Source organism: Chiloscyllium plagiosum, unplaced genomic scaffold (assembly GCF_037043375.1).
Source record: "Chiloscyllium plagiosum isolate Xiang-an unplaced genomic scaffold, Cpla_swu_hap1 HiC_scaffold_1, whole genome shotgun sequence".
In the NCBI taxonomy this organism is placed as follows: Eukaryota; Metazoa; Chordata; class Chondrichthyes; order Orectolobiformes; family Hemiscylliidae; genus Chiloscyllium; species Chiloscyllium plagiosum.
In genome coordinates, this window is record NW_028270139.1 from 161,032,052 (window position 1) to 161,059,733 (window position 27,682).

General features: G+C 42.5%; 1 protein-coding gene across 1 annotated transcript in view; it reads left to right on the top strand.

Moving 5' to 3' along the window:
• The window catches only part of m1ap (meiosis 1 associated protein), an 85,059-nt gene that overhangs the window by 22,154 nt on the left and 35,223 nt on the right, over positions 1 to 27,682 (top strand). Inside the window, exons 4-5 of the mRNA XM_087983010.1 lie at positions 15,095 to 15,284; positions 17,891 to 18,052. Coding sequence (XP_087839136.1) covers positions 15,095 to 15,284; positions 17,891 to 18,052 — 352 coding nt within the window. The remainder of the gene's footprint in view (positions 1 to 15,094; positions 15,285 to 17,890; positions 18,053 to 27,682) is intronic.

The window sequence follows — 27,682 nt, forward strand, 5'->3', positions numbered from 1 at the left end:
AGACTCGATTCCTGCAGGTGACTGTCTGTGGAGTTTGCATATTCTCCCTATTTCTGTATGGATTTCCTACCACAGCCTTGAGATATGTAGATTAGGTGGATTGGCTAAATTAGAACTTTGGTAGAACTGGGAAGGGGGAGTGGGAAGATAATCTTATGTTTTTGAAATAGCTTCTAAGGTGGAGTGATTTGGGGGCTGGAAAAGCAGCACAGCCCATGATCTCAAACAATGTAGCCTCTGATTTTCTTTACTTCTGAGCTGACCTCTAAGCATGACAGCAACTGTGGTGCTTTGCCACCATTGCTTATCTGTGACAGTGGTAATTGCTACCAACCCTCTTTTCTATGTTCAATGTAAAGGCCTCGTTTCGTAACAATGGCAGATGATAGACCATGAGTCTCAACAGATTTTGCATACCAAGGTAATTATTGTATGTTAGCAATAGGTATAGGTTACGTTAATTCATTAGGCATTTTAAATTTATTCATTCAAGGAATGTTGATGTGACTAGCCAGGTTAACATTTATTAGGTAAAAACAACATTTATTGCTCATCCCTAACTGCCTTTGAGAAGCTGGTGATGAGCTGCATTCTTGAACCACTGCAATCCATTTTTTAGATTAGATTACATTACAGTGTGGAAACAGGCCCTTCGGCCCAACAAGTCCACACCGACCCGCCGAAGCGAAACCCACCCATACCCCTACATTTACCCCTTATCTAACACTACGGGCAATTTAGTATGGCCAATTCACCATCTTTGGACTGTGGGAGGAAACCCACGCAGACACGGGGAGAATGTGCAAACTCCACACAGTCAGTCGCCTGAGGAGGGAATTGAATCCGGGTCTCTGGCGCTGTGAGGCAGCAGTGCTAACCACTGTGCCACCATGCCGCCCCATTTGGTGTAGGCATGCCTGCAGTGCTGTTATCGGGAGGGTATTCCAGATTTCATCCCAATAACAGTGAAGGAAAGGACATTGGAACACAAGAACTGTTGAGCCTTCCTCACCATTAAGTAGGATCATGGCTCATCAACCACTTCAATGTTCTTTTACCCACCACAATTCCATAAATCTGTACACCACTAGTAACCAGAAACTATCAATTTTCAACTTAAACATACTCAAATACTAAGCTTCCACAGCCCTCTGTTAGAGAATTTCAAAGGTTCACAACCTTCCAAGTAAAATTCGATCATCTCTCGTTTCCAATCTGCTACTTCCCCTCTGTTATCTGACCTATGAGCAGACCCCTCATATTTGAATGGTTCTTTCTCTGCACCTTGTCTGTAGCTGGAACACTATATTCTGCATTCTGTTCTTATTACCCTGATGTACTTAGGTAAAGTATGATTTATCTGGTTAATGTGCAAAATAATACTTTTCACTGTATCTCAGTGCATGTGACAATAATAAATCAAATCAAATCTCTTCATAGGACAGTCTCACCATCTCACAAATAAGTTCCATTTTCACTGTGGCAATAATAACTTTCCTAAGACACAAAGAAACCGAAACTGAACACGCAACTCCAGGTGTGGTCTAACCAAGTTCTTGTACAATTGAAGTAAGACTTTAGTACTCCTGTATTGTACTCAAATCCTTTTGCAATAATCCATTTCCCTAGCCTCCTTCAAATACCTTGCTGTACCTGAATGTTAACCTTCAGTGACTTATTGACAAAGGACACCTAGGGTCCCTTTGTAAATTTACACTTACCATTTAGGAAATATTCTGTATATCTATTTCTCCCAATAAAGTGAAAAACCTTGCATTTTTCCAAATTATATTGCATCTGCCATGTTTTTGCCCATTCACCTAAGCCTATACAAATCTTCCTGAAGTAATCTTATACCTTACTGTCAACAACATTCTGACTTAATTTTGTATCGTCCACAAATTTGGTCCCCAACTCCAAATCATTAATATATTGTGAACAGATTGGGCTCAAGTACTGATCTTTACCATCTCCAACTAGTGACAGCCTTCCAACATAAGAATGACCTATTTGTTTTACTGTCTTTTTATCCATTAGGCATTTATTAATCCAGTTTTGCTGGATATGGACATGGAGTGTATTAGTATCCGAGGAGTTATGGATAGTGCTGAACACTATTTAATCAACAGCTCCCATCTCTGATCTTATGATGGAAAATTGTTCATTGATGAAGCAGCTAAGCATGTGTGGGTGTAGGATACCTTCTGATAGTCTATGACTAAGCTTCAACAATAATCGTCTACCTTTGTATTAGGTGTGAGTCAAACCAGCAGAGTGTTTTCTGATTCCTATTGACAGTTTTGCGAGGGCTCCTTGATGGCACTACCCATCAAACGTTGCCTTGACATCAAAACCAGTTACCCTCATGTCCTCCCTTGAATTAAGAGCGCAGTGGACCTGACAGATCCCAAACTGAGCGTCAGTGAACAAGTTATTGCCAAATAACTGCAGCTTGATAGCATTTTATGTACTGGGCATACCTGCGTAAATTTCTAATTGTTGGGTAGATTTTATTGTTGTAACTGTGCTGGAAAATTTGACTAGGGACATGCTAAGTTCTGTAGCACAATTCTACAGTATCAGTGCTGCAATGCTGTCAGGACCCATAGTCTTTTCAGTATCCAGAGCCTCCAGCTGTTTGTTTACCTCACTTGATGTGAATCAGATTGTCTGAAGGGTAGAAACAAGCATAGAGAGTGCTAGAGAAATCCTACAGGACAGGCAGCATCTTTGGAGAAAAAAATGTTTTAAGCCCAGTATGAGTGAGTTCCTGAACCCCAGCAATTCACAATATAAGATAATGATTTAGAACATACAACAGTACAGCACAGTACAGGCACTTCAGCCCATGATGTTGTGCCGAGCATTTATCTTATTCTAACCAACACACCTAACCAACACACCTAACCAACACACCCCTTAATTTACTGCTGTCCATGTGCTTGTCCAACTGTCGCTTAAATGTCCCTAATGACTCTACTACCACTGCTGGCAGTGCATTCCATGCACCCATCAATCTCTGCGTAAAACCTACCTCTGACATCTCCCCTATACCTTCCTCCAATCACCTTAAAACTATGACCCTTATGTCAGCCATTTCTGTCCTGGGGAAAAGTCTCTGTCTATCTACTCCATCTATGTGTCTCATTACCTTGTACACTTCTACGAAGTCACCTCGCTTCCTTCTTCTCTCCAGTGTGAAAAGCCCTAGCCCTCCAATCGAGGCAGCATCCTGGTAAATCTCCTCTGCGCCCTCTCGAAAGCATCTACATCCTTCTTATAATGAGACAACCACAACTGGACACAATATTCCAACTGTGGTTTATATAACCAGGGTTTTATAGAGCTGCAGCAAAACCTCGCAGCTCTTAAACTAAATCCCCCAGTAATGAAAGCCAAAACACCAAATGCTTTCTTAACAACCCTATCAACTTGGGTGGCAGCTTTGAGGGATCTATATACATGGACCCCAAGATCCCACACTGCCAAGAATCCTGTCTTTGACCCTTTATTCAGCATTCATATTCAACCTTCCAAAATGAATCACTTCATTTATCCAGGTTGAACTCCATCTGCCACTTCTCAGCCTAGCTCTGCATCCTGTCAATGTCTTGTTGTTGCCTGCAGCAACCCTCGACACTACCTACTACACCACCAACCTTTGTGTCATCAGCAAACTTACTAAGCCACCCGTCCACTTTTTCATCCAAGTAATTTATAAAAACTACAAAGAGCAGAGGCCCAAGAACAGATCCCTGTGGGACACCACTGGTCACCAACCTCCATTTGGAAAACTCTCCATCCACTACCAATCGCTGTCTTCTTTTGGCCAGCCAGTTCTGTATCCAGACAGCCAAATTTCTCTGAATCCCATATCTCCTAACTTTCTGAATGAGCCTACCATGGGAAACCTGATTAAATGCCTTCCTGAAATCCAAATACACCACATCCACTGCTCGACCTTTGTCAACTTGTCTTGTCACATCCTCAAAAAACTCAGTAAGTCTTGTGAGGCATGACCTGCCCCTCACAAAGCCATGCTGACTATCTTTAATTAAACTAAGGATTTATGAGTATTTGGAAAAACAATCTCTCAGAATCCTTTCCAGTGCCTTGCTTACCACAGACATAAGACTGACTGGTCTGTAATTCCCAGGGATTTCCCTATTCCCTTTCTTGAACAGAGGAATAACATTCGCCTCCCTCCAATTAGCCACTACTACTCCGTTGAGAGTGAGGATGCAAAGATTATCGCCTGAAGTGCAGCAATCTCATTCCTCACTTCCTGTGGTAACCTTGGTTATCTGGTCCGGCCCTGGGGACTTATCTATCTTGATGCTTCCCAGAATTCCCAACACATCCACTTACTCAATATCAATCTGTTCAAGCCTGTCAACTTGGTCCATGGTGTTCTCACTATCAACAAGGCTCCTCTCTCGAGCAAATACTGAAGGAAAAAACTCAGTTAGGGCCTCCCTTACCTCCTTAGACTCCAGGCACAAGTTCCCTCCACTATCACTGATCAACCCTACCCTATCTCTGATCATTCTCTTGTTTAGATGAGAGAACTAAATCTCCAAGTTTGCAGGCAACACAAAGATGGTAGTTTGACCTTTGAGGAGGATGCAGAGATGCTTCATTGTTACTTGTACAAGTAAGTGGGCAAATGCATGGCAGATGAAATATAGTGTGGATAAATATGAGCTAATGTGGTAGCAAAAACATAGAGACAGATTATTAACTGAATGGCAATAGCTTGGAAACCAGTGAAGTGCCATGAAACTTGGGTGTCCTTGTATACCAGTCACAGAAAGTAAGCATGCAGATACACCAGGAGGTGAAGAAAGCTAATGGTATGTTGGCTTATAGAGCTGGAGGATTTGAGGACAGGAGCGGGATTGTTTTACTGCAATTGTACGGGCCTTGGTGAGTTCACACCTGGTTTATTGTATGCAATTTTGGTCTCCTTACCTAAGGAAGGAAGTATAATAAAGTTATAACAGATTGATTCCTTTGATGGCAGGACAGATGTCAAATTCTAACAGAACTAGACAGTGTAAAGACAAGAACAATATTCTTGATGACTGGGGAGTCCAGAACCCCAGTAGTCACAGTTTAAGGATATGGGGGTCATCATCAGTGCTATCAAGCAGCACTTGCTCAGCAAAAACCTGCTCTGTGTCACCCAGTTTGGGTTCCATCATGGCCACTCAGCTCCTGACTTCATTACAACCTTGGTTCAAACATGAACAAAAGAGCTGAATGCTAGTGGGAAGGTTAGGTGAGAGTGACAGCTCTTGACAGCAAGGCTGCATTCAACCAAGTGTGGTATCAGGAGCTTTAGCAAAACTGGAATCATTGGGTATCGGGGGCAAACTTTCCAATGGTTGCAATATTACCTGATAGGAGACCTCTGCAGGAGTTCCTCAGGGTATTGCCAAGGCCCAACTATCTTCACTTGCTTCATCAATGACCTCCCCTCCATCATAAGGTCATAAGAGGGGGGATGTTCATGGATGATTACACAATGTTCAGTACCATTCACGACTCCTCAGACACTGAAGCAGTTCATGTCCAAATGCAGCAAGATCTGGACAATATTCTGGGCTTGGGCTAACAAGTGGCAAATAACATTCACCCCACAAAAATGCTAGGCTATGAGCATGACCAATAAGAGACAATCTGACCACTGCCCCTTGACATTCAATGGTGTTACCATCACTGAATCCCCCATTATCAATATCCTGAGAGTTACCATTTATAGAAACTCAACTGGACTTAGCATATAAATGGCAACAAGAGCAGGTTAGAGGCGAGGAATACTGCAGTGAGTAACTCACCTCCTGACTCCCCAAAACACAAGGCACAAGTCAGGAATGTGATGGAATACTCCCTACCTGCTTGGATGAGTGCAGCCTCAACATCACTCAAGAAGCTTGACACCATCCAGGACAGAGCAGCCTGCTTGATTGGCACTACATTGACAATTTGTTTATTTTGTCCAAGAAAATTTTCTGATTCAGTACTAGAGAAGGTGCAAAACTTGACCTACACTTGGCAAATAAAGCAGGGCAGGTGACTGAGCTGTCAATGGGGAGGCACTTTGGGGGCAGCAACCATAATTCTATTAGTTTTAAAATAGTGATGGAAAATGATAAACCAGATCTAAAAGTTGAAGTTCTAAATTGGAGGAAGACCAATTTTAATGGTATACAGCAAGAACCTTCAAAAGCTGATTGGGGGCAGATGTGGCAGGCAAAGGAAAGCTTTCAGAAATGTCATAACAAGAGTCCAGAGACAGTGTATTCCTGTTAGAGTGAAAGGAAAGGCTGGTAAGTATAGGGAATGCTGGATGACTGGAGAAATTGAGTGTTTGGTTCAGATAAAGAAGGAAGCATATGTCAGGTATAGACATGAGAGATCGAGAGAATCCTTAAAAGTAGTAGGAGTAGAAAGGCAGTAGGAGTATACTTAAGAGGGAAATCAGGAGGGCAAAAAGGAGACATGAAATAACTTTGGCAAATAGGGCGAAGGAGAATCCAAAGGGTTTTTAAAAGTACATTAAGGACAAAAGGATAACTGGGGAGAGAATAGGCCCCTCAAAGATCAGCAAGACAGCATATGTATGGAGCCGCAGGAGATCCTAAACGAGTATTTTGCAACAATGCTTACTGTGGAGAAGGACAATGCTTACTGTGGAGAAGGACATGGAAGATATAGAATATGCGGAAATAGATGGTGACATCTTGAAAAATGTCCATATTGCAGAGGAGGAAGTACTGGATGTCTTGAAATGTACAAAAGTGGATAGAAGGAGATTGTACTACAGGCCACTCAATGAATATCGAGGGCAAACTTTCCAATGGTTGCAATATTACCTGATAGGACACCTCTGCAGGAGTTCCTCGGTATTGCCAAGGCCCAAATGAGAAAGAGGTACAAATACATAGAGAGATCATACAAAGATGTAGGAGCAACAGGGTGGTGATGATAGGAGATTTTAATTTTCCCAACATTGACCGGGATTCACTTAGTGTTAGAGGTCTGGATGGAGCAGAATTTGTAAACAGCATCCAGGAGGGTTTTCGAGAGCGTTATGTAAATAGTCCAACTTGAGAAGGATCCATACTGGACCTGGTGTTGGGAAATAAGCCCGCTAGGTGGTTGAAGTTTCAGTAGGGGATTACTTTGGGAATAATGATCCCAATTCCATAAGTTTTAGAATACTCATGGACAAAGGTGAGAGTAGTCCTAAAGGAAGAGTGCTAAATTAGGGGAAGATCTTTGAGGAGAAAGTGAGGTCTGCAGATGCTGGAGATCAGAGCTGAAAATGTGTTGCTGGAAAAGCGCAGCAGGTCAGGCAGCATCCAGGGAACAGGAGAATCGACGTTTCGGGCAGAAGCCCTTCTTCCTGAAGAAGGGCTTATGCCCGAAACGTCGATTCTCCTGTTCCCTGGATGCTGCCTGACCTGCTGCGCTTTTCCAGCAACACATTTTCAGCTCTAAATTAGGGGAAGGCCAACTATACCAAATTTCAGCAGGAGCTGGAGAATGTAGATTGGGAGCAGCTGTTTTAATGGAAATCCCCATTCGATATGTGAGAGGCTTTTAAAGAGAGGTTGATTAGAGGTCAAGAGAGATAGATTCCTGTCAGAATGAGGGATAGAAATGGCAAGATTAGGGAACCATGGATGATAGGTGATATTGTGAGACTAGCTAATAGGATAAAGGATGCGACATAAGGTCTAAGGACAGTTGAAGCTTTGGAAGAATATTGGGAATGTAAAACCAATCTGAAACGAATTAAGAGGGCTAAAAGGGGTCATGAGATATCCTTAGCAAGCAGGGTTAAGGGAAACCCCAAAGCCTTTTATTCAGATATAAGGAGCAAGAGTGCAATGAGGTAAGGGTTGGGCCACTCAAGGAAAAAGGAGCAAAAATATGCTTGGAACCAGAAAAAATGGGTGAGATTATTAATGAATACTTTACATTGATATTCACCAAGGAGAGGGACATGGCAGATGTTGAAGTTAGGGATAGATCCTTACTTAAGGTCAAGTCAGCATAAGGAGGGAGGAAGTGTTGGGTATTCTAAAAGGCGTTAAGGTGGACAAGTCCCAGGTCTGGATGGGATCTGTCACAGGTTACTGAGGGAAGCGAGAGAGGAAATAGCTAGATATCTTTGCAGCATCCTTGAACATGGGGGAGGTCCCAGAGTACTAGAGAATTATTAATGTTGTCCCCTTGTCGAAGGAGGGTAGCAGGAATAATCCAGATATTTACAGACCTGTGAGCCTGACATCAGCGATAGCAAAGCTACTGGAGAAGATAAAAAGGGATAGGATATATACCCATTTGGAAGAAAATGGGCTTATCAGTAATAGGCAACATGGTTTTGTGCAGGGAAGGTCATGTCTTACAAACCTAATAAAATTCTTTGAAGAGGTGACAAAGTTGATTGATGAGGGAAGGGACGTAAATGTCACAGACATGGATTTTATTAAGGTGTTTGATAAGGTTTCCCATGATAGGCTGATGAAAAAGGTGGTGTCGCATAGGGTCCAGGGTGTTCCAGCCAGATGGATAGAGAACTGGTTGGACAACAGGAGACAAAGAGTAGTAGTGGAAGGGACCTTCTCAAAATGGAGACCTGTGACCAGTGTTGTTTGTGATATACATAAATGATTTGGAGGAAAGTGTAGGTTGCCTCATTAGCAAGTTTGCAGATGACACTAAGATTAGTAGAGTAGTAGATCGTGCAGGGGGCTGTCAAGAGAATACAGCACAATATAGATAGATTGGAGAGTTGGGCAGAGAAGTGGCAGATTGGGTTCAATTCAGACAAATGTGAGATGATGCATTTTAGAAGATGCATTTCAAGAGCGAACTATGCAGTAAATGGAAAAGTCTTGGGGAAAATTGATGTACAGAGAGATTTGGGTGTTCCCTAAAGGTCGCAATACAGATTAGTCGAGTGGTCAAAAAGGCATGCCTTCCTTCATTGGATGGGGTATTGAGTATAAGAGTTGGCAGGTTATGTTACAGTTGAAGAAGATTTTGCTTAGGCCATATTTGGAATACTGCATACAGTTCTGGTCACCACATTACCTAAAGGATGTGGATACTTTGGAGAGGGTGCAGAAGAGGTTCACTAGGATATTGCCTGGTATGGAGCGTGCTACCTGTGAGGAGAGGTTGAGTAGATTAGGATTATTTTCATTGGAAAGAAGGAGGTTGAAAGGGGACCTGATCGAAGCCTACAAAATCATGAGAGGTGCAGACAGAGTGGATAGCAAGAAACTTTTTCTCAGAGTGGAGAAATCAGTTACGAGTTCAAAGTGAGAGGGGAAAAATTTAGAGGAGATATATGTGGAAAGTTCTTTATGCAGAGGGTGGTGGGTGCCTGGAATGCGTTGCCAGCGCAGAACGATAGCATCATTGAAGATCTATCTAGACAGATATATGAATGGGCAGTGAGCAAAGGGATACAGATCCTTAGAAAATAGGTGGCAGATTTAGATAGAGGATCTGGATCAGCGCAGGTCTGGAGGGCCAAAGGGCCGGTTCCTGTGCTGTAAGGTACTTTATTCTTTGTTCTTGTTCTAAATCCCCAGGACCTGATCAGGTGTACCCGAGAACTCTGTGGGAAGCTAGGGAAGTGATTGCTGGGCCCCTTGCTGAGATATTTGTATCATTGATAGTCACAGGTGAGGTGCCGGAAGCCTGGAGGTTGGCTAACATTGTACCCCTATTTAAGAAAAATGGTAAGGAAATGGTGGGCAAGTTGTTGGAGGAAATCCTGAAGAAAATGGTTTACATGTATTTGGAAAGGTAAGGACTGATTAGGGATAGTCCGCTTGGTTTTGAAACAGGCCATTCAGCTCAACAAGTCCACACTAATCCTCCAAAGAGTAATCCACCCAGACCTCTTCCCCTCCATTTATCCCTGACTAATGCACCTAATGCTATGGGGACTTTAGCATGGCCAATTCACCTAACCTACACATCTTTGGATCGTGGGTGGAAACCGGACACCCGGAGGAAACCATGCAGACACTGGGCGAATGAGCAAACTCCACACAGTCGCCCGAGGCTGGAATCGAACCCGGGTCCCTGGCGCTGTGAGGCAGCAGTGCTAACTACTGAGCCACCATGCCACCCTGTTTGTGCGTGGGAAATCATGTCTGACAAACTTGATTGAGTTTTTTGAAGAAGTAACAAAGAGGATTGATGAGGGGGAATGGTGGACATGATCTATATGGACCTTAGTAAGGCGTTTGACAAGATTACCCCTGGGAGACTGGATAGCAAGGTTGGATCTCATGGAATACAAGGAGAACTAGCCATTTGGATACAGAACTCACTCAAAGGTAGAAGACAGAGGGTGGTGGTGGAGAGTTACTTTTCAAACTGGAGGTCTGTGACCAGTGGAGTGCCACAAGGATTGGTGCTGGGTCGACTACATTTTGTCATTTATATAAATAATTTTGATGTGAACACAGGAGGTATAGTTAGTAAGTTTGCAGATGACACCAAAATTGGAAATGTGGTGGACAGCAAAGAAGATTACCTCAGAGTACAATGGGTACTTGATCAGATGGGCCAATGGGCTGAGGAGTGGAAGGTGGAGTTTAATTTAGATAAATGGGAGGTGCTGCATTTTGGAAAAGCAAATCTTAGCAGGACTTATACACTTAAGGTAAGGTCTAGGGAGTGTGGCTGAACAAAGAGACTTTATAGTGCAGGTTCATAATTCCTTGAAAGTGGAGTCACAGGTAGATAGGATAGTGAAGAATGCGTTTGGTATGCTTTCCTTTATTGGTCAGAGTATTGAGTATAGGAGTTGGGAGATCATGCTGCATCTGTACAGGACATTGGTCGGCCACTTTTGGAATATTGCGTCATTCTGATCTCCTTTTTATCGGAAGGATGTTGTGAAACTTGAAAGAGTTTGGAAAAGATTTACAAGGATGAGCTACAGGGAGAGGTTGAATAGGCTGGGGCTGTTTTCCCTGGAGCTTAGGAGGCTGAGGAGTGACCTTATAGAAGTTTATAAAGTCATGAGGGGCATGGATAGGATAAATAGACAAAGTCTTTTCTCTAGGGTGAGGGAGTCCAGAACTAGAGGGTAGAGGTTTAGGGTGAGAGGGGAAAGATATAAAAGGGTCCAAGAGGCAACTTTTTCACACAGATGGTAGAATGAGCTGTCAAAGGAAGTGGTGGAGAGTGGTATACAATTGCAGCATTTATAGGCATCTGGATGGGTATATGAATAGGAAGGGTTTGGAGGTATATGGGCCAACTACTGACAAATGCCATAAGTTTAGGTTAGGATATCTGGTTGGCATGGACGAGTTGGGCCAAAGGATCTGTTTCCATGCTGTACATCTCTATGATTGTATGATTAAGTATCCACTCCCTCTACCACCAACACCCAGTAGTAGCAGTGTGTACTATCTAGTGCAGAGATTCACTTAAGATCCTCAGATAGCAACTTGCAAACCCACAACCACTTCTATCTGGTAGCACAAGGGTAATAGATATAGGAGAAAACATCTATCTTATAGTTCCCTCCAAGCCACTCACCATACTTGGAAATATATCATTTTTTTTATTGGAAAGTTAAAATCCCCTAACAAAACTACCCTATTATTGTTACAGATAGCTGAGATCTCCTTACAAGTTTGTTTCTCAATTTCCCTCTGACTATTAGGTGGTCTATAGTACAATCCCAATAAGGTGATCATCCCTTTCTTATTTCTCAGTTCTACCCAAATAACTTCCCTGGATGTATTTCCAGGAATATCCTCCCTTAGCACAGCTGTAATGCCATCCCATATCAAAAATGCCACTCCCCCTCCTCTCTTGCCTCCCTTTCTATCCTTCCTGTAGCATTTGTATCCTGGAACATTCAGCTGCCAGTCCTGCCCATCTTTGAGCCATGTTTCTGTAATTGCTATGATATCCCAGTCCCATACCCCTAACCATGCCCTGAGTTCATCTGCCTTCCCAGTTAGGCCCCTTGCATTGAAATGAATGCAGTTTAATTTATTAGTCCTACCTTGTCCCTGCCTGCCCTGAGTGTTTCACTCACTTCTGTTCTCAACTGTACCAGTCTCAGATTGATCTCTTTCCTCACAATCTCCCTGGGTCCCACCACACCCCCCACCTTACTAGTTTAAATCCTCCCGAGCAGTTCTAGCAAATTCCCCTGCCAGTATATTAGTACCCTTCCAATTTAGGTGCAATCCGTCTTCTTGTACAGGTCACTTCTACCCCAAAAGAGATTCAATGATCCAAAAATGTGAATCCTTCTCCCATACACCAGCTCCTCAGCCATGCATTCATCTGCTCTATCCTTCTATTCCTGCCCTCACTAGCTCGTACTACTGGGAGTAATCCAGATATTACTCCCCTTGAGGATCTCCTTTTTAAATTTCTGCCTAACTCTCTGTAATCTCCCTTCAGAATCTCACCATTCTCCCTTCCAATATCGTTGGTTCCAATGTGGACAATGACCTCTTGCTGGTCCCTCTCCTCTGTGAGAACATTCTCCTCTGGGACTATGGCAACTTTGCTTTTATCGCAATGTGTCCACCTTCTTGAATGATGACTGCTAACCAGCATGACAAGCTGCCTAGCTCTGTGCCCATACGAAGAAGCAAGGAAGTTCGACAGTTCTATGAGCTTTTCAGCTCTGGCTAAGAGGACAAAGTTAAAAATTAGGTATGAAATGAGCATCCAAGCAGGCACTAGGAGAGCGAATGAGCAACCCTGAGATGCACCAGTTTCACCAGTTTTCTCATTTCCCCATCCCCTGTCTTATCCAAATCCAACCTTCCAACTTGGCACCGCCCTCATGACTTGTTCTACCTGTCCATCTTCCTCCCCACCTATCCACTCCGCCCTTCTCTCTGACCTATCACCATTGCCCTTCCTCCATCCTATCTCACTCTCAGCTACCTTCCCCCCCCCGCCCCACCCCACTCCCATTTATCTCACCACCACCTTGGCTCACAGCCTCATTCCTGATGAAGGGCTTCTGCCCAAAATATTGACTCTCCTGTTCCTCGGATGCTGTCTGACCTGCTGTACTTATCCAGCACCACGCTCTTGACTCTAATCTCCAACATCTGTAGTCGTCACCTTCACCAACCCTGAGATGCAGCCTTTTCCAATCCACAAGTGGGATGCCAGTCCCTGTACACATAAAATCCTTACAGCAGAATTGCAATGAAAGGTGCCTACTAACTGCAATATGTGGGGTTACAGTGCAGAACCACATGAGAGATGTGCCATGATGATGTGGTGAGACTGACACATGTTGGATGCCAAAGCTAGTGGATGTATTGAATGCAATCTCTGCCCTTGGAACACACCCTGAGACATTGATGCAGGGTAACAAGGTGACAATGCAGAAGAGCAGGAGGCTGGAAGAACACAGCAAGCAAGGCAGCATCAAGAGGTGCACAAGTCGAAGTTTCAGATATAACCCATTTTCAGGACTTGGGGTGGGTGTGGGGGGAGCTGCAGATCAATGGGGGAGGCAGGGGCAGGGTGGTGATGTGGGGATAGTTGAAGACAGGTAGAGGGTACGACCTGGTTGGTCAATGGGAGCCGTAGCAGGGAAGGGGAATGGCTGGGAAGGGAATTGGGGGATGGGGACAGAAATTATTTGGAATTGGAGAACTCAATATTGAGTCCTCCGGGTTGTAGGGTGCAAAAGATAAGTTATTCCCCCAATAGGCATTGTGTTTTGCTTTGTCAATGGAGGAGGCCAAGGATGATCATGTTGGAGAGGGAGTGGTTGGGAGAATTGAAATGGGCAGTGACTGGGAGTGTGATGCTCAGTGAGCCGTTCCCTAAGTTTACGTTTGGTCTCCTCTATCCCCATTTCACCACCCTGCCCCGGCATCTCCCTTTATCTGCAGCTGTCCCCACATCCACCTGCAGTCCTGAATAAGGGTTGCAACAGAAACGTTGACTTCTGCACCTCCTGATGTTGGCTTGCTGTGTTTTTTCAGCCTCCTGCCTGTCTACTTTGGATTCCAGCAACTGCAGTTTTTTTATCTCCAATCTAAAGGAGCAAGCAGTTAGCTGGAATTGTCAGATATCCACTGACTTTCATGCTAGGATTTTCTGCTGTCTACTTTCTATAGGTAACATAGGAACCTGCATCTTAATGAAGTGGGATTCAGTGTAAATAAGGGTGAAAATGAGCAATTGTCGCCATTAATAGGAATCTTGTAATTCCCTAATGAGAATCTCATCATGACATGCAGAGTTTTGTTGGAAAATGGGACATTTTGCTCCTGATGTCAAAAGTGGTGTTGTTTGACATCTCATGTAATTCTGTGAGATTTCTCACCAGAGCCTACGATGTTCAGGGCCCAATAAGTTTCCACCCAGAATTAATTCCCACTGTGGACTTTCAACTTTCCACCCCCATCCCACACAACCTAAAAGACTGTAAAACCAACATTCCACATAATCCTGTAGGTTCCACCCAATGAGTGAAAATTAGCCCCATTAAATCTAGTAGTTTAAGTCATCCCAGCAGTCTAATATATTAAAATCACCTCCCAGGACATACAGATCTATGAGTAAGAGCAAAAACAGAAAAACACTGCATCTGTAGAGAAAAATAGATCTTTGATCTGTGCTGGAGGTTACCCATAACAGCGAAGGCAACAGTTGGGCACTACAACAGTTCATGTGGCTTTAACCAAGTAAAGCTGAGGAAATCAGCTAGATGTAGCAATATTTGCATGAATGAATAATAAGGTTGGTTCACCCGTGATGCTGGAATAATTTATTGAAGTTCTTCAGCCTCATGTATGAAAAATAATCATGAGTTCCAGAGCATGCCCAGCACCCGTGGAACTGCATCTCAGCATAATTAATTCTTTAGGAGGTTATGAGAAAAATTTGAGGAGGAAAATCATGGAACCAAAATATTTAAAAATAGTGAATCCAGAAAACCATATGAAACAGCAAAGGTTGTTAGCACTCATTCAGCTGAAAAATGTGATTCTAAATGTGGATGAATTAAACATTGACCTTTAATAACCCTCATTTATTTCTACCCTTTCAGATTACTGTACTCACCAGCCAGCCTGGAAGGCATGTGGTGAAGCAGCTAGAGTCAGGTCTCAGTGAAACAGATTTAGTCAGCCTTAGGCGATTACAAGTACTGCATATTTCCAGATGTAACCCAGTGGAATTGATGGACATGGCGTGGAACACAGAGTCAGCCCTATCTAGCAAAGAAAATAACCTTGATGGTCTGTACTTACAAGTAATTGGAGCCTGTTTTATTAAGTGATTGGATTTTTGTTTACAGTTGTTATTTGTCCTTACCAAATTGTTAAAATAGGTAATTCAGTAAACATTAAATTTGAGATCTTGTTGGTCTGTTTAGCTGAGCAGCACATTATGATGTATTTACATATTCAGCTAGCAGGGAAGCTTGATATCCTGATTCCATTATTTTTACCACCTACTCATGACATAACAGGCTAGGATTTTACTTGGCGTAATAATACAAAAAGAGTGAGAGCAAATTGTCAGCACATTTTGCATCTCTCTCCATTTTTATTTTCACTACTGTAATTCATTTAAAACATTACCATCAGATGGTCCAGGCAGATTCATAACCATGGTCATGTTTTAACCTTCTCTAAACAATTTGTATTACTTTATATGCTTAATTTTGTTTGCTCCTTCGGGTTTCTGGGATAAAGAGATAAATGCTCCTTCATTTTTGTTTGAAGATGGGATTTTAGACTTATTTTTCTTTCCATTTGCTTCCCTCATCTGGAAATATCAGCCTAAAACTTTGGTGCATAGTATCTAAAAGCTTGCTGAAACCTCATTGAAATGATTCAGATGTCTGATCTGTGTCTGTTTGGGCAGTTGGGGTTAGATATGGTTTGTCTCTGAAAGATAGCCAGCATCTCCGAAAGAGATGGTACACCCCTAGGTGAAATATGGCTCAGAACGATTCAGACATGGCTCCAGGTTCTTAAATTATATATTAGGGCTGCTCAGGCAAGTGGGACACATGAGAAGAAAGATCTTGTTTCGTCTCAGGATCAGAAAGTCCTCCAGGTAATACCATTGCTGTTAGTGGGAGGAAATCAAGAGGAGGAAGGAGGCCCAACTTTCAGGATATGTTTGCCATGCTGCAAAATATTCTGTGGTTTCATTATAGCTACTCTCTTCTCACCTCTCCACATGGCCTCAACACTCACAACAGCTCACCTGCTCTGCTTCATCAGTGGTTATTACACCACACTTAACTTCACATCTGACTCACCGCATGTTCAACTGTCACCATTGTTGAATATCTCACTCTTCATCACACATTTTTCACACTGCAAGCCAACTATTTAACCATGACAGGCACAGCGTGTCACAAGACTGCCAATATGACACTTTCTAACACTTTCTTCCTTATATTGCATAATTCCAGATGTAACCCAATGGAATTTAAGAACTTGGCATGAAAAACAATGTATGTAAGGTCACCTGTAATCTTCACTAGGATAAAAGTTGTTTTTCAGTGGCCAATCTGTAACGTGATTGGTTGGTTCCAACAAAGGCAACTACATAATGAAACAAAGATGTATTAAATAGCTAAGGTTTTCCTTCAGAGGTTGATTTCTGTAATCTATTCATCTAGGAAGATGTCAGTATCCCATTGTTACTGTCCATTTGTTTCTGAATGAAATGCAGTTTTCACCTCCATTCTTTGACTTAAAACTATTCTATTTGATCAGTACTTTACACCCTCGAGATGTTTCTCACATTGGGTTTGACTTATTGCCCCTCTACTGCCCCCTGTTAACATGTTAGAAGGCTTGTACAAGGCAGCTAGTGACTTTCTCACTGATTCCATTCTGCCCCCATTCTGAATCCCATTTTACTGTGGTTAGTGGAGGCATGAGGCAAACTGCTCACTTTTGAGGCCATTGTGGTTTTGAAGTGAGGTTTCTCATTCCACTTCTGCTGATATTTTGCCCACGGCAGATTGCCTGAGCTGGCATCATGCAAGGCCAGGGGATCTTGCTCTGGAGGTCATCTATGGATATTCCTCATGTACCATACAGAGATCATTACTCTCACCCTGGCCTCTGAGACACAGCCTCTAAATCCCCTTGCTGGAGTATGCCATACTCTGGATTTACCTTGAAGTCTAACCCCATAGCCTTCCCTTCTTCAGGGACTGTCTGTGGTCCCACCAATGGCCACTGCTCCAACCTGGCACTGCTGGGATTACAGAGCTGACAAATAATCAGATTCTATAAGGCAGTACCTCCTTCCCCAATGGGTGCAAAAATTCTCAACTATTGCTGTTTCCAGTGTAAAGTGGCTGCTGGGAAGCTAACTTGTTCTTAACAGTTCCCTAACAAGTTTTTAATTAGGATAGGTTGGGGACAGGGAATACAGTCCATCATAAAATCTGTCCATTGGTTTTGCTGTTAAAGATTAGCATTCATCCAAGATGCTATGAATGACTCTTATCTCATTTTCTTTGATAAGATTACAACAGTACTGTCCACTTCTTTTACAGTCTCAGTGATTATGATTGCAGTGTTTTTGCACAATCCACCATTCACATAAGACCATGAGCTGATTAAGCAATTTCCAGACTTGATGGTGCACTTCAAGGCCACTTGATGAAAAGTGAAATTTATTTTATGTATTATGACTGTATTTGACCCAGATTGAGTTGGCTGGACCATCTAATTTTACCACAGAAATATTCATTTGCCAGTTGTTGGTAAACGGTTTTATGCTGGTAAATATCATTGTAGATAACTTAAAAGTGATTACCACTGGTATTGCTCCAGTTAATTATTTAATGGATGCCATTTTTACTGAATAGAATGCTCCATACTGGGGACAGACATCGATCTGCAGACAGTTGAGAATGACGCAATCAGCCTGGATAGTTTCTTCAAGAGTTGGTTACACAATCATGGAACGGACAAGGAGCATCTTCACTTGCTGTTTCCAGCAGTACATCTTCCCAGCTCTACAGGAAGAAGTAATCAGTGCTATGAGTGATGACTTGCAAAAAAGATTGATTAAAGCTGCATCTAAGAGTTGTTTCGATCATGTGGAGGATTTCAGAATTCAATATACCATAGTATACAAATATACCCTTAGTAAAGATAGTATCAAGCAGACTATAGAACTAGTAACAGGCTACTAGGGTCAAGATTGAGGGTGCCAAGAGAATCTTATCATTTGACTTCATTTGAATTTTAAGATTAGAAGATATATCAGGTTTAGAGTAGCTGTGCAATCAAGCATAAAAATACTTACCTCAGGCTAACTTCAGTAGGTGCAATAGGAATTTAACATAGGTAGATTGGAATCAAAAATGGATAGACCAAAGAATATTGTAACAATGAGAATCTTCAAAAAAGAGAGTGCTCAGATACAGAATAGACACATTCCATGAGTGGGGGGAGGGATGTGGATGTGTATAAAGGAAAGGCACCCAGAATAAAAGTTTGGTGTGTTATTCAAGTTATAGAGGTTAAATGAGACTGAGAAAGATGTTTATGAACATTGTAAGGTTCATAAAACAGTAGAGAACCACTATAGAATCTACAGATGAGATCTAGTGAAGGGCAAATAGAAATAATAAGAATAGCTTAGAACTAAACATAAAAGGGACATAAGAATATAGAGAGCTGGGCATGCATATATAAAATCCTTTGCTTAATTAATAAAGAAAAATAAACTGAAGCAGAGGTTTTGCTAAACCTTTCTCATTAATTAAGACTGAATTGGCATTATTTTTACCATCTTTAAGATTTTCCTGAGGTAAGGACCTAAAGCAGATTTAAATCCCACTTTTAGTGCCTTGGTAGGTAACCTTACTAGTGTTATTCTGTCAGTAGCCCCAGTAGGAAAGAAGCGCATTTCTACTGCTGGTAGTAGAATAACATGGTACGTCTAGGTGGAAGATGTGTGAAATTCATAAAAAATTTTTGTTGCCACTCCTGCCAAACCATTATTGTGAAAGCGAGAATCAGTGAACCTGTGGCAACATCAGCTCCAGGGCAAAGTGTAGAAAAAGTTTCACTGAAAGTCACCTGTAAAGACCTGCCAGGCTACATGTGCAGATTGAAGTTCATTAGGTACTGATAAGATTCTCTTGGCCCCCTCAATCTTGACCCTAGTAGCCTGTTACTAGCCATTAAGTTACCTGGAGGGTGAACCTGATTCATTATTCTGTATAACACCCCACATTCAAAGCTACCTCTGCTTCAGGAAGGAATTTCAAGGCTAAGGAGAAGCTACAGAACAGATTTGTTAAAATGGGGATGGGGGATCTTATGTGGAGAGGCTGGAAAAAGAGAGTTTCTTTCCTTAGCGAAGAAGTATTTATGAGGAGATTATCTAGAGGTTTGGAAAAGCATGCAAGTTTCATATAAGCAAATAAAGGAAGATGTTTCCAGTGATAAGACGATCCGCAGCCAGAAGAAGTAAAGAATGACATACAAAGACAGACATGATAAAAACAGATTCAAAAGAGAATTCAATAAATACTTCAAGTAAAATAATTTACAGGACTATAGAAAAGAGCAGGGTGAGTGAAATTAATCGAGTAGCTCCATTAAAGAATGGCTTCTTCCGTACTGAACCACTAGTGATTCTAAGGACAGTGCTAGAATTGACCTCACCAGATCAGGGCAAGAGAGTAGAAAAAAATTAACCAGGAAAACCATTTATAAACAATGGCCAGAATGGCCATGGTTGGCACGGTGGCACAGTGGTTAGCACTGCTGCCTCAGCGCGAGAGACCTGGGTTCAATTCCCGCCTCAGGCGACTAACTGTGTGGAGTTTGCACATTCTCCCCATGTCTGCGTGGGTTTCCTCTGGGTGCTCTGGTTTCCTCCCACAGTCCAAAAATGTGCAGGTTAGGTGAATTGGCCATGCTAAATTGCCTGTGGTGTTAGATGTCGGGGAATGGGTCTGGGTGGGTTGTGCTTAGGCGGGTCAGTGTGGACTTGTTGGGCTGAAGGGCCTGCTTCCACACTGTAAGTAATCTAAAAAAAATTGCAGCTCTGTAGTTTCCAGCTGAAGACAAGTTTTATTGCTAGTCTGTGATGCATGCTCAAGGTCAATATTAATTTTCTGGGTCTGACACAAATAATGTTCACTCTAGCCCATGGAACCATCTATCCTAACATAAGTCAACTTCTACAAAATGGGGAGATGAAAAAGATCAAAAAATGAATATTACTTTTGAAGTGGTGATTATGATATTTGAGTTTGTAGTGACCTTATTTATCTTAAATTAATCATGTTTTCTTCAGTTGTCAGATTTAGATATATCTCTCTGTTCTTTATTAAACTAGGAGGAGAAGTTCTGTTTTTGGCATGAAGCTCCCTAATGGTAAACATAAATCGAAGAACCAGGGCCAATTATAACTATTTACTATTCACTGTTTGTGCCCAGGGACTCTAAACTTGCAGTAGAACTCTGCAGAATGATGTCCCTGGAGAAGTGCTTAACCTTGAAAACATGCAACTGTTATGCTTAGAGACTGATAATTAGCTATTAATAAGTGTCACTAGATTTATTGTAAATGTAAGCAAATATTATGTGTGTAAAACATCTGATTACATAATTTCACAGCAAACAGTTACAATCTATGACTATTATGTCTTATAAAAAAGATTGGTAATCATTTCTAAACAATTCAGAGTTTTGCAGCATATTGACTGTAAGTTAATTAATTATTGTAAATAGAATTTTTAACTCATGCTGGCTACCTGAGATCTTTAATATCCCTTTTGGAAGTATTATATTTAATAGTATAACTGCCACCATCTGATAAAACACATGATAGTAATCCTGTTATTTGCTGTCATAGCAAAATGGTGAATCCTTGTCGATAATTGTGAAAGTTGAATAGCAAATATAATTGATTTTAATTAGGTTTTATCTTGTTCTTTCTACTTGGCTCTATTCAGACCTTTTACATTATAAGAAATAAAAGCAGTTTCAGATCATTCAGCCCCTCAAGTTTAATCTGCCATTTGATAGTCCAACAGGTTTAGATTAAGTTCCTTACAGTGCGGAAACAGGCCCTTCGGCCCAACAAGTCCACACCGACCCTCCAAAGAGCAACCCACCCAGACCCATTCCCCTACATTTACCCCTGACTGATGCACCTAACACTACAGGCAATTTAACATGGCCAATTCACCTAACCTGCACATCATGGCCATGATACAATCATGGCTGATCTTTTACTTTCTTTTCTACCTGCTCTCAATATCCATTTTTTTTTCCTGAATCATCAGCCTTGAATGTACACATCAATGGAGTATCCATAACGCTTCAGAATTGGGAGTTCTAAGAATTCAGGCTTCGGAATGAATATACTTCTCCTCATTTCAGACTCTTCTATCATAAGAATATACCCTCCATTTTCAGAACTCTGCATCCAAGGGAATAACCTTGTCAATGTCCACCTTTTTGAGCCTTTTTGTAATAGCAACAAGAGAATTAGCAAGGAAGACCCAGCCCTGGCTCAATACCACAGATAAAATACAAAATGATCTGAGGCATAGATGGGATAGATTGTGAGAATTTTTTCCCAGTGGCAGATGTCTTAAGATCAGAGGGCATAAGCTTAAGCTGAGGAGTAAGAAGCTTCGAGGAGATCTGTGGGGGGAAAACATTCACTCAGAGGAAATATGCAACATGCTGCCTGAGAGGTAGTGGAGGCAGGTACTCTCTCAACATCTAAGAAGCATCTGGATGAGCACTTAAAATGCTAGGGCAAAGTAGGCTATGGACGAAGTGCAGGTAAATCAGATTAGTATAGTTTGGTGTTTGTTGGTCGACATAGATTTTATGGGTCAAAGGACCCGTTTCTATACTGTATGGCTCTGAGTTAACTCTAAGTCAGAGATATATAATGGCTGCTCTGCAAGCCGAGTACGTAGAGTTGTTACAGTCTTTCTCTTTAGTGGCAGAATATGATTCTTGTCCTTTGAGGCCCTGCTTGGGGCAATGGTATTAATCATGCATCCACTGACTGTATGATACCATCCATCTGGAAGCAAATTGCAGTTCATTGTCATCTCATTCTTTTTGCAAGAATGAACATTAAAATTATTGCCTCAAGCAATTGTCTCCATTTTTGTGTCAGACAATCAAATCCATACAGACACAATCTTAAAAGTGTCACCTATTTTTATCACTTCTGCATCACTTCACATAAATGATACTGGAAGAAAATGCATCACAGCTGCAAATTTGCAAAGCTAACTATACGAATGCAAAGATATGGTCTGTGATTTCAAGGGTGATATTTTTGGGACAGATCGCATCATGGTGTCTGAGATTCACTGCCCCAATGTTTTGGACTAGCAGTTTGGATTTGCAACGTTCATTTGGATAATTACGTACTTCTTATGGAGGCATGGCATTGGCTTCCTTGTGAAGCCTGTAGAACACATTGTGTTAGGAAATAACATGTTGCTTCAATGTGATTGACCTAAGCTTAGGAGTAGCATTACTGATATACTGTTCTATTTCTGACATTCTCCACATTCACATGGATGTGAATATAGGAGGTATAGTTAGTAAGTTTGCAGATAACACCAAAATTCATGCTGTAACGGACAGTGAAAAAGATGATCTCAGAGTACAACGTGACCTTGATCAGATGGGCCAATGGACTAGAGTGGCAGATGGAGTTTAATTTAGATAAATGTGAGGTGTTATATTTTGATAAGGCAAATCAGGGCAGGACGTATACAGTTCAAAAAGGTTCAAAAAAGATTCACAAGTGTTGCCAGTATTGAAAGGTTTGAACTATAAGGAGAGGCTGAATAGGCTAGGGCTATTTTCTGTGGGGCGTCAGAGGCTGAGAGATGACCTAGGAGGTTTATAAAATCATGAGGGGCAAGTATACAGTGAATAACCAAGATCTTTTTCTCAGGCTAGAGAGTCCAAGACGAGAGGATATAGGTTCGATATGAGAGGGAAAAGATTTAAAAAGGACCTGAGAGGTAACTTATTCCCGCAGAGGGTGGTACGTGCATGAAATGAGCTGCCAGAGGAAGTGATGGAGGCAGATTCAATTACAACATTTCAGAGGCATCTGGATGTGTACAATGACAGGAAGGGTTTAGAGGGATATAGGCCAAATGCTGGCAAATTGAACTAAATCAGTTTAGAATATCTGGTCAGCATAGACGAGTTGGACCAAAGGTTCTATTTCTGTGCTATAAAGCTCTATGACTATGAGATGGAGCCTTCCTCCGTGATGAGAGCTGAGCAGTTCAAGCAGTAGGATCCTCCACCATCACGACAGGGCTGTATAGTAGTGTGCTTTTTCACAAACTTTCCAGAGTTTGTCAACTTAAAAGCTTCCACTTCATCATGTGAACATCAATGTCAAATGTTGGAGGTGATACCAAATATCCTGGAAGTTACCATGACTCTTCAATACAAATCTCAGTCTGAGTGAGTCCTTCCAAGGTCCTCAGGATGTAAAAATGGTTGCTGCAGGATAAGGGATATCCTGCTCGAAACATTGGTTGAATTGAGAGGCTTGTCCAAGGAATGTAAAGATGTATCCTGTACTGCACACCATTTGGCCTAAAGTGAAGGTGAAACTGGAAAGGCTAGTGAACCTGAGAGTGTTAGAACTGGTCCATCAGTGAATGGACCACTCCGATCATCCCACTCTTAAAAATAGATGGCATAGCGAGGGTTTGTGGTGACTTTAAGGACATGGTCAACTCAGCCCTCTGTGTGGATAAATACCCACTTCCATTAAGGACCTGTTCAATGTACTGGCTAGGGGAAAGGAATTGTCAAAAATGGATCTGTCACGTGCCTACTTGCAGAGGGGGATTGTGAAGAAGTCCTAGCCGTCGCTGATAATAGTGACACACAAGGGACTGTTCTGCTACAAGCAACTTTCCTTTGGCATCATGTCAGTGCCGGCTCCATTACAGAGGACTAAACTTTGAGTGGATGATATTTTGATTACTGGACCATCCAAAGAGGAGTTTTTGAGAAACCCTAAACAAGTTGGAGGAACACGGCCTGCAAGTAAAAAGGGAGAAATATGAGTTTTTTTAATGTCTCCATAGAGCACCTGGACTATGTAATTGCACAAGGCACCCAAGCAGATGAAAGCGCCCAAGGCCAGAGAATTTGTCTCAACTTAGATTGTTCTTTAAACTTGTAAAACCCTGGATTGATTGCTGGAAAAGGGACCCAGGAATGTGAGGAGGCTTACTGGGAGAAGAGGCAAGTCTGAAACGGATTGAAAGTGTTGGCTCATTTCGATCCCAAACTGTAGGTAGTGTGCAATACCTTGATTTCTGGGGTTGGTACTGTACTGTCATACATCTTGCTGAATGGAGAAGAAAGGTCCATTGTGTTTGCATCGAGGGCACTAAAGAAGATGGAGAATGTGCCCAAGTGGAAAAGGAATGATTAGACAACATGTTTGTTAATAAGTTCACCTGCTTCCTTTATAGCAGTCAATTCCTGCTGCTGACAGACCACAGGCTGCTCACCTCCATTTTTGACACATATACAGGCAAACCATCAATGGCTGCAGCATGCCTGCAGAGATGGGCATTGGCTCTGTCAGTCTACTCATATGAAATTAGATACTGACAGTCAGAGAAATACAGCAATGCAATTGTTTTATCAAGGTTACTACTGCTGGGAAATAATGATGTTCCTGACAGGAAGCTGAAAATTATGTATTTTTCCCAGGAAGGCAAAGTTTCAGTGTCAGTGGGTCATGTGCGGAACACTACCTGGAATGACCCGGCCTTGAGCCTAGTGGTGGACTTAGTCCTGAGAGGAAGGACATGTCATAGGAAGCGTTCAGAATTACGCTCTTATCCATCCAGGACATGGGAATTGCCCATGTCAGATTATTGTTTGTTGTGTGAATGAGAGCTGTTATCTCGGTCCCACCCAGAGGAAAGTTGCTGGACCAAGGACACCTAGGTAGACAAGCAGGAGGCTGGAAGAACACAGCAAGCCAGACAGCATCAGGAGGTGGAGAAGTCAACGGTTTGGGTGTAACACTTCTTCAGGACTGGGGATGGGTATAAGGGGAGCTGCAGATAAAGGGGTTGGAGGGTCAGGGTGGTAAGGTCGGGATAAGTAAACACAGGTCGAGGGTACGACCTGGTTGGTTGAAGGGAGGAATGAATCCAGTTGGCTGGAAGGAAGGGTCGGTGAGAGGAATGGAAGGGGAGGGGCTGGGAGAACTTGTTGAGTTCTCCAATTTCAAATAACCTCCCTTCCCATCACTCAACTCCCTTCCCAGCTCCTCCCCTTCCTTTCCATTCCTCTCATCGACCCTTGCAGCCACCAACCAGATTCATTCTTCCCATCAACCAACCAGGTCATACCCCCTGTGTTCACCTACTCCACCTCACCACCTTGACCCTCCCACCCCCTTTATCTGCGGCTCCCCTTACACCCACCCCCAATCCTGAAGAAGGGTTACATCCAAAACGTTGACTTCTGCACCTCCTGATGCTGTCTGGCTTGCTGTGTTCTTCCAGCCTCCTGCTTGTCTCTCTTGGATTCCAGCATCTGCAGTTTTTTTTTAGATTAGACTAGACTACATTACAGTGTGGAAACAGGCCCTTCGGCCCAACAAGTTCACACCGACCCGCCGAAGCCCAACCCACCCATACCCCTACCCCTACATTTACCCCTTACCTAACACTACGGGCAATTTAGCATGGCCAATTCACCTTACCTGCACATCTTTGGACTGTGGGAGGAAACCGGAGCACCCAGAGGAAACCCACACAGACACGGGGAGAACATGCAAACTCCACACAGTCAGTCGCCTGAGGCGGGAATTGAACCCGGGTCTCTGGCGCTGTGAGGCAGCAGTGCTAACCACTGTGCCACCGTGCCGCCCGCAGAACAAGGACACCTGGCATAGTGCGAATGAAAAAGTAGCCTGGAGACGTTTTTGGAAGCTGAATGTGGACTCCCAGATTGAGGAGAAAGCTGGATCATGTAAATCCTGAGCATTAATAAGGATGGCGCCACTGTTGTCACCCCTTCACCCATGGGACTGGCCTCAGCTGCCATGGCAGCGGATTCACATTGATTTTGCAGGATCAGTAGAAGGACAGATATTACTAGTGATCACAGATGCCCACTCCAAGTGGCAGTCATGAAGTCAGCATCAGCAGAATATTTGCCACGTTCAGAAACCCTGAACAAGCAGTAAATGACAGTGGTTCACAGTTTGTGTGCAAGCATTCAAGGAGCACCTGGAAGATCAGAGTCAGACATCAGTTGAGAACCGTATTTGACTTACTGCAGCCGGAAGAGAACCAAAGAAGAGGCAGAACAGAAACAGGAATGACAGATTGTCAGAAGGACAGGAACCTCATTGTTGAGAGTAATCCAAAGAGAAGAGACTGTGTTGGCTCAGAGTTATACATCTCTGGAAAAGTGGATTTTAGCAATGGTGGTGACTCAAACAGGACCGATATTAAATACAGTACAGGCTAGGGAATGAACCGATTTGGAGGAGACACACAGACCAGCTAGTCGCCACACCTCACCAACTGGGGGAAGTCCCTCAGAATATTGAGCTGGTCCAGATAGGTCCAGTGGTGTCAACAGTGTCATCTGTCTTCGAGCCAGGATTTGCTGTTCCCAGGAAGAAGTCAACAGCAATGACATAGGGCAACAACAGTCAATTTGAGAGGGCCATATCTGCAGAACAACAGGAGCTTCCAGACGAGCAGGAGGAGACTACGCTAGAAAAGGTTCCTGAGACATGGAGAAGGTCTTTGAGGATTGGTATCTCCATGAGAGACTGATCATGTCAATGTAAATTGTGGAAGGGTCATTTTCCCTTTCCTATCTTTTGTAAATGCTCCTGATGATGTGTACATATTAACTATAATTGTTGAGTTGTCTATATAAATATATGTATATATGTATCTATATATCTAAAGGAGTATGGAAATAAAGGGGGGGAGGTCGTGGGAGTGTTGTGCAGCTGTGTGATGTTGCCCCATTGAGAAAGTGGGTCAAATTACCTGACACAGGAACTAGGGGAGGCAGTCTAAGACCAACTATGGAGCTAAGAGGACACATAATAAAGTATTCCCTATTCTAATTTACCCTCTGTCTATCTCATAGTATATTTTTTGGTTCTAGTGAACCACAAACACAATTTAGGCCATTTGGCCTTTCGAGCCTGCTCCACCATTCAACATGATCATGGCTGATCATCCAACATGGTACCCTGTTTCCAGCTTCTGCTTATGTCCTTTGATCCCTTTAGCCCCCCAGAACTATATCTAACTCATTGTGACCATTCAATATTTTGCCCTCAACTGGTTTCTGTGGCAGAGAATTCCACAGGCTCACTACTCTCTGGCTGAAGAAATTTCTCCTCAGTCCTAAATAGCTTTAAACTGTGACTTCTGGTTTTAGACTCCCCAGACATCAGGAACATCTTCCCTGTATTTACCCTAAGTTGAGACCATCACTACTTTTCTTTTATTTTTCTCATTTTTTGTTTGCAACCAAATCAAACTTTGAGCAGCAATTTGTTTTGAAATATAAGAGAACAAAGAAAGACGTTTTCTGTTGGCATCTGGCCTGGAAAATAAAGCAAT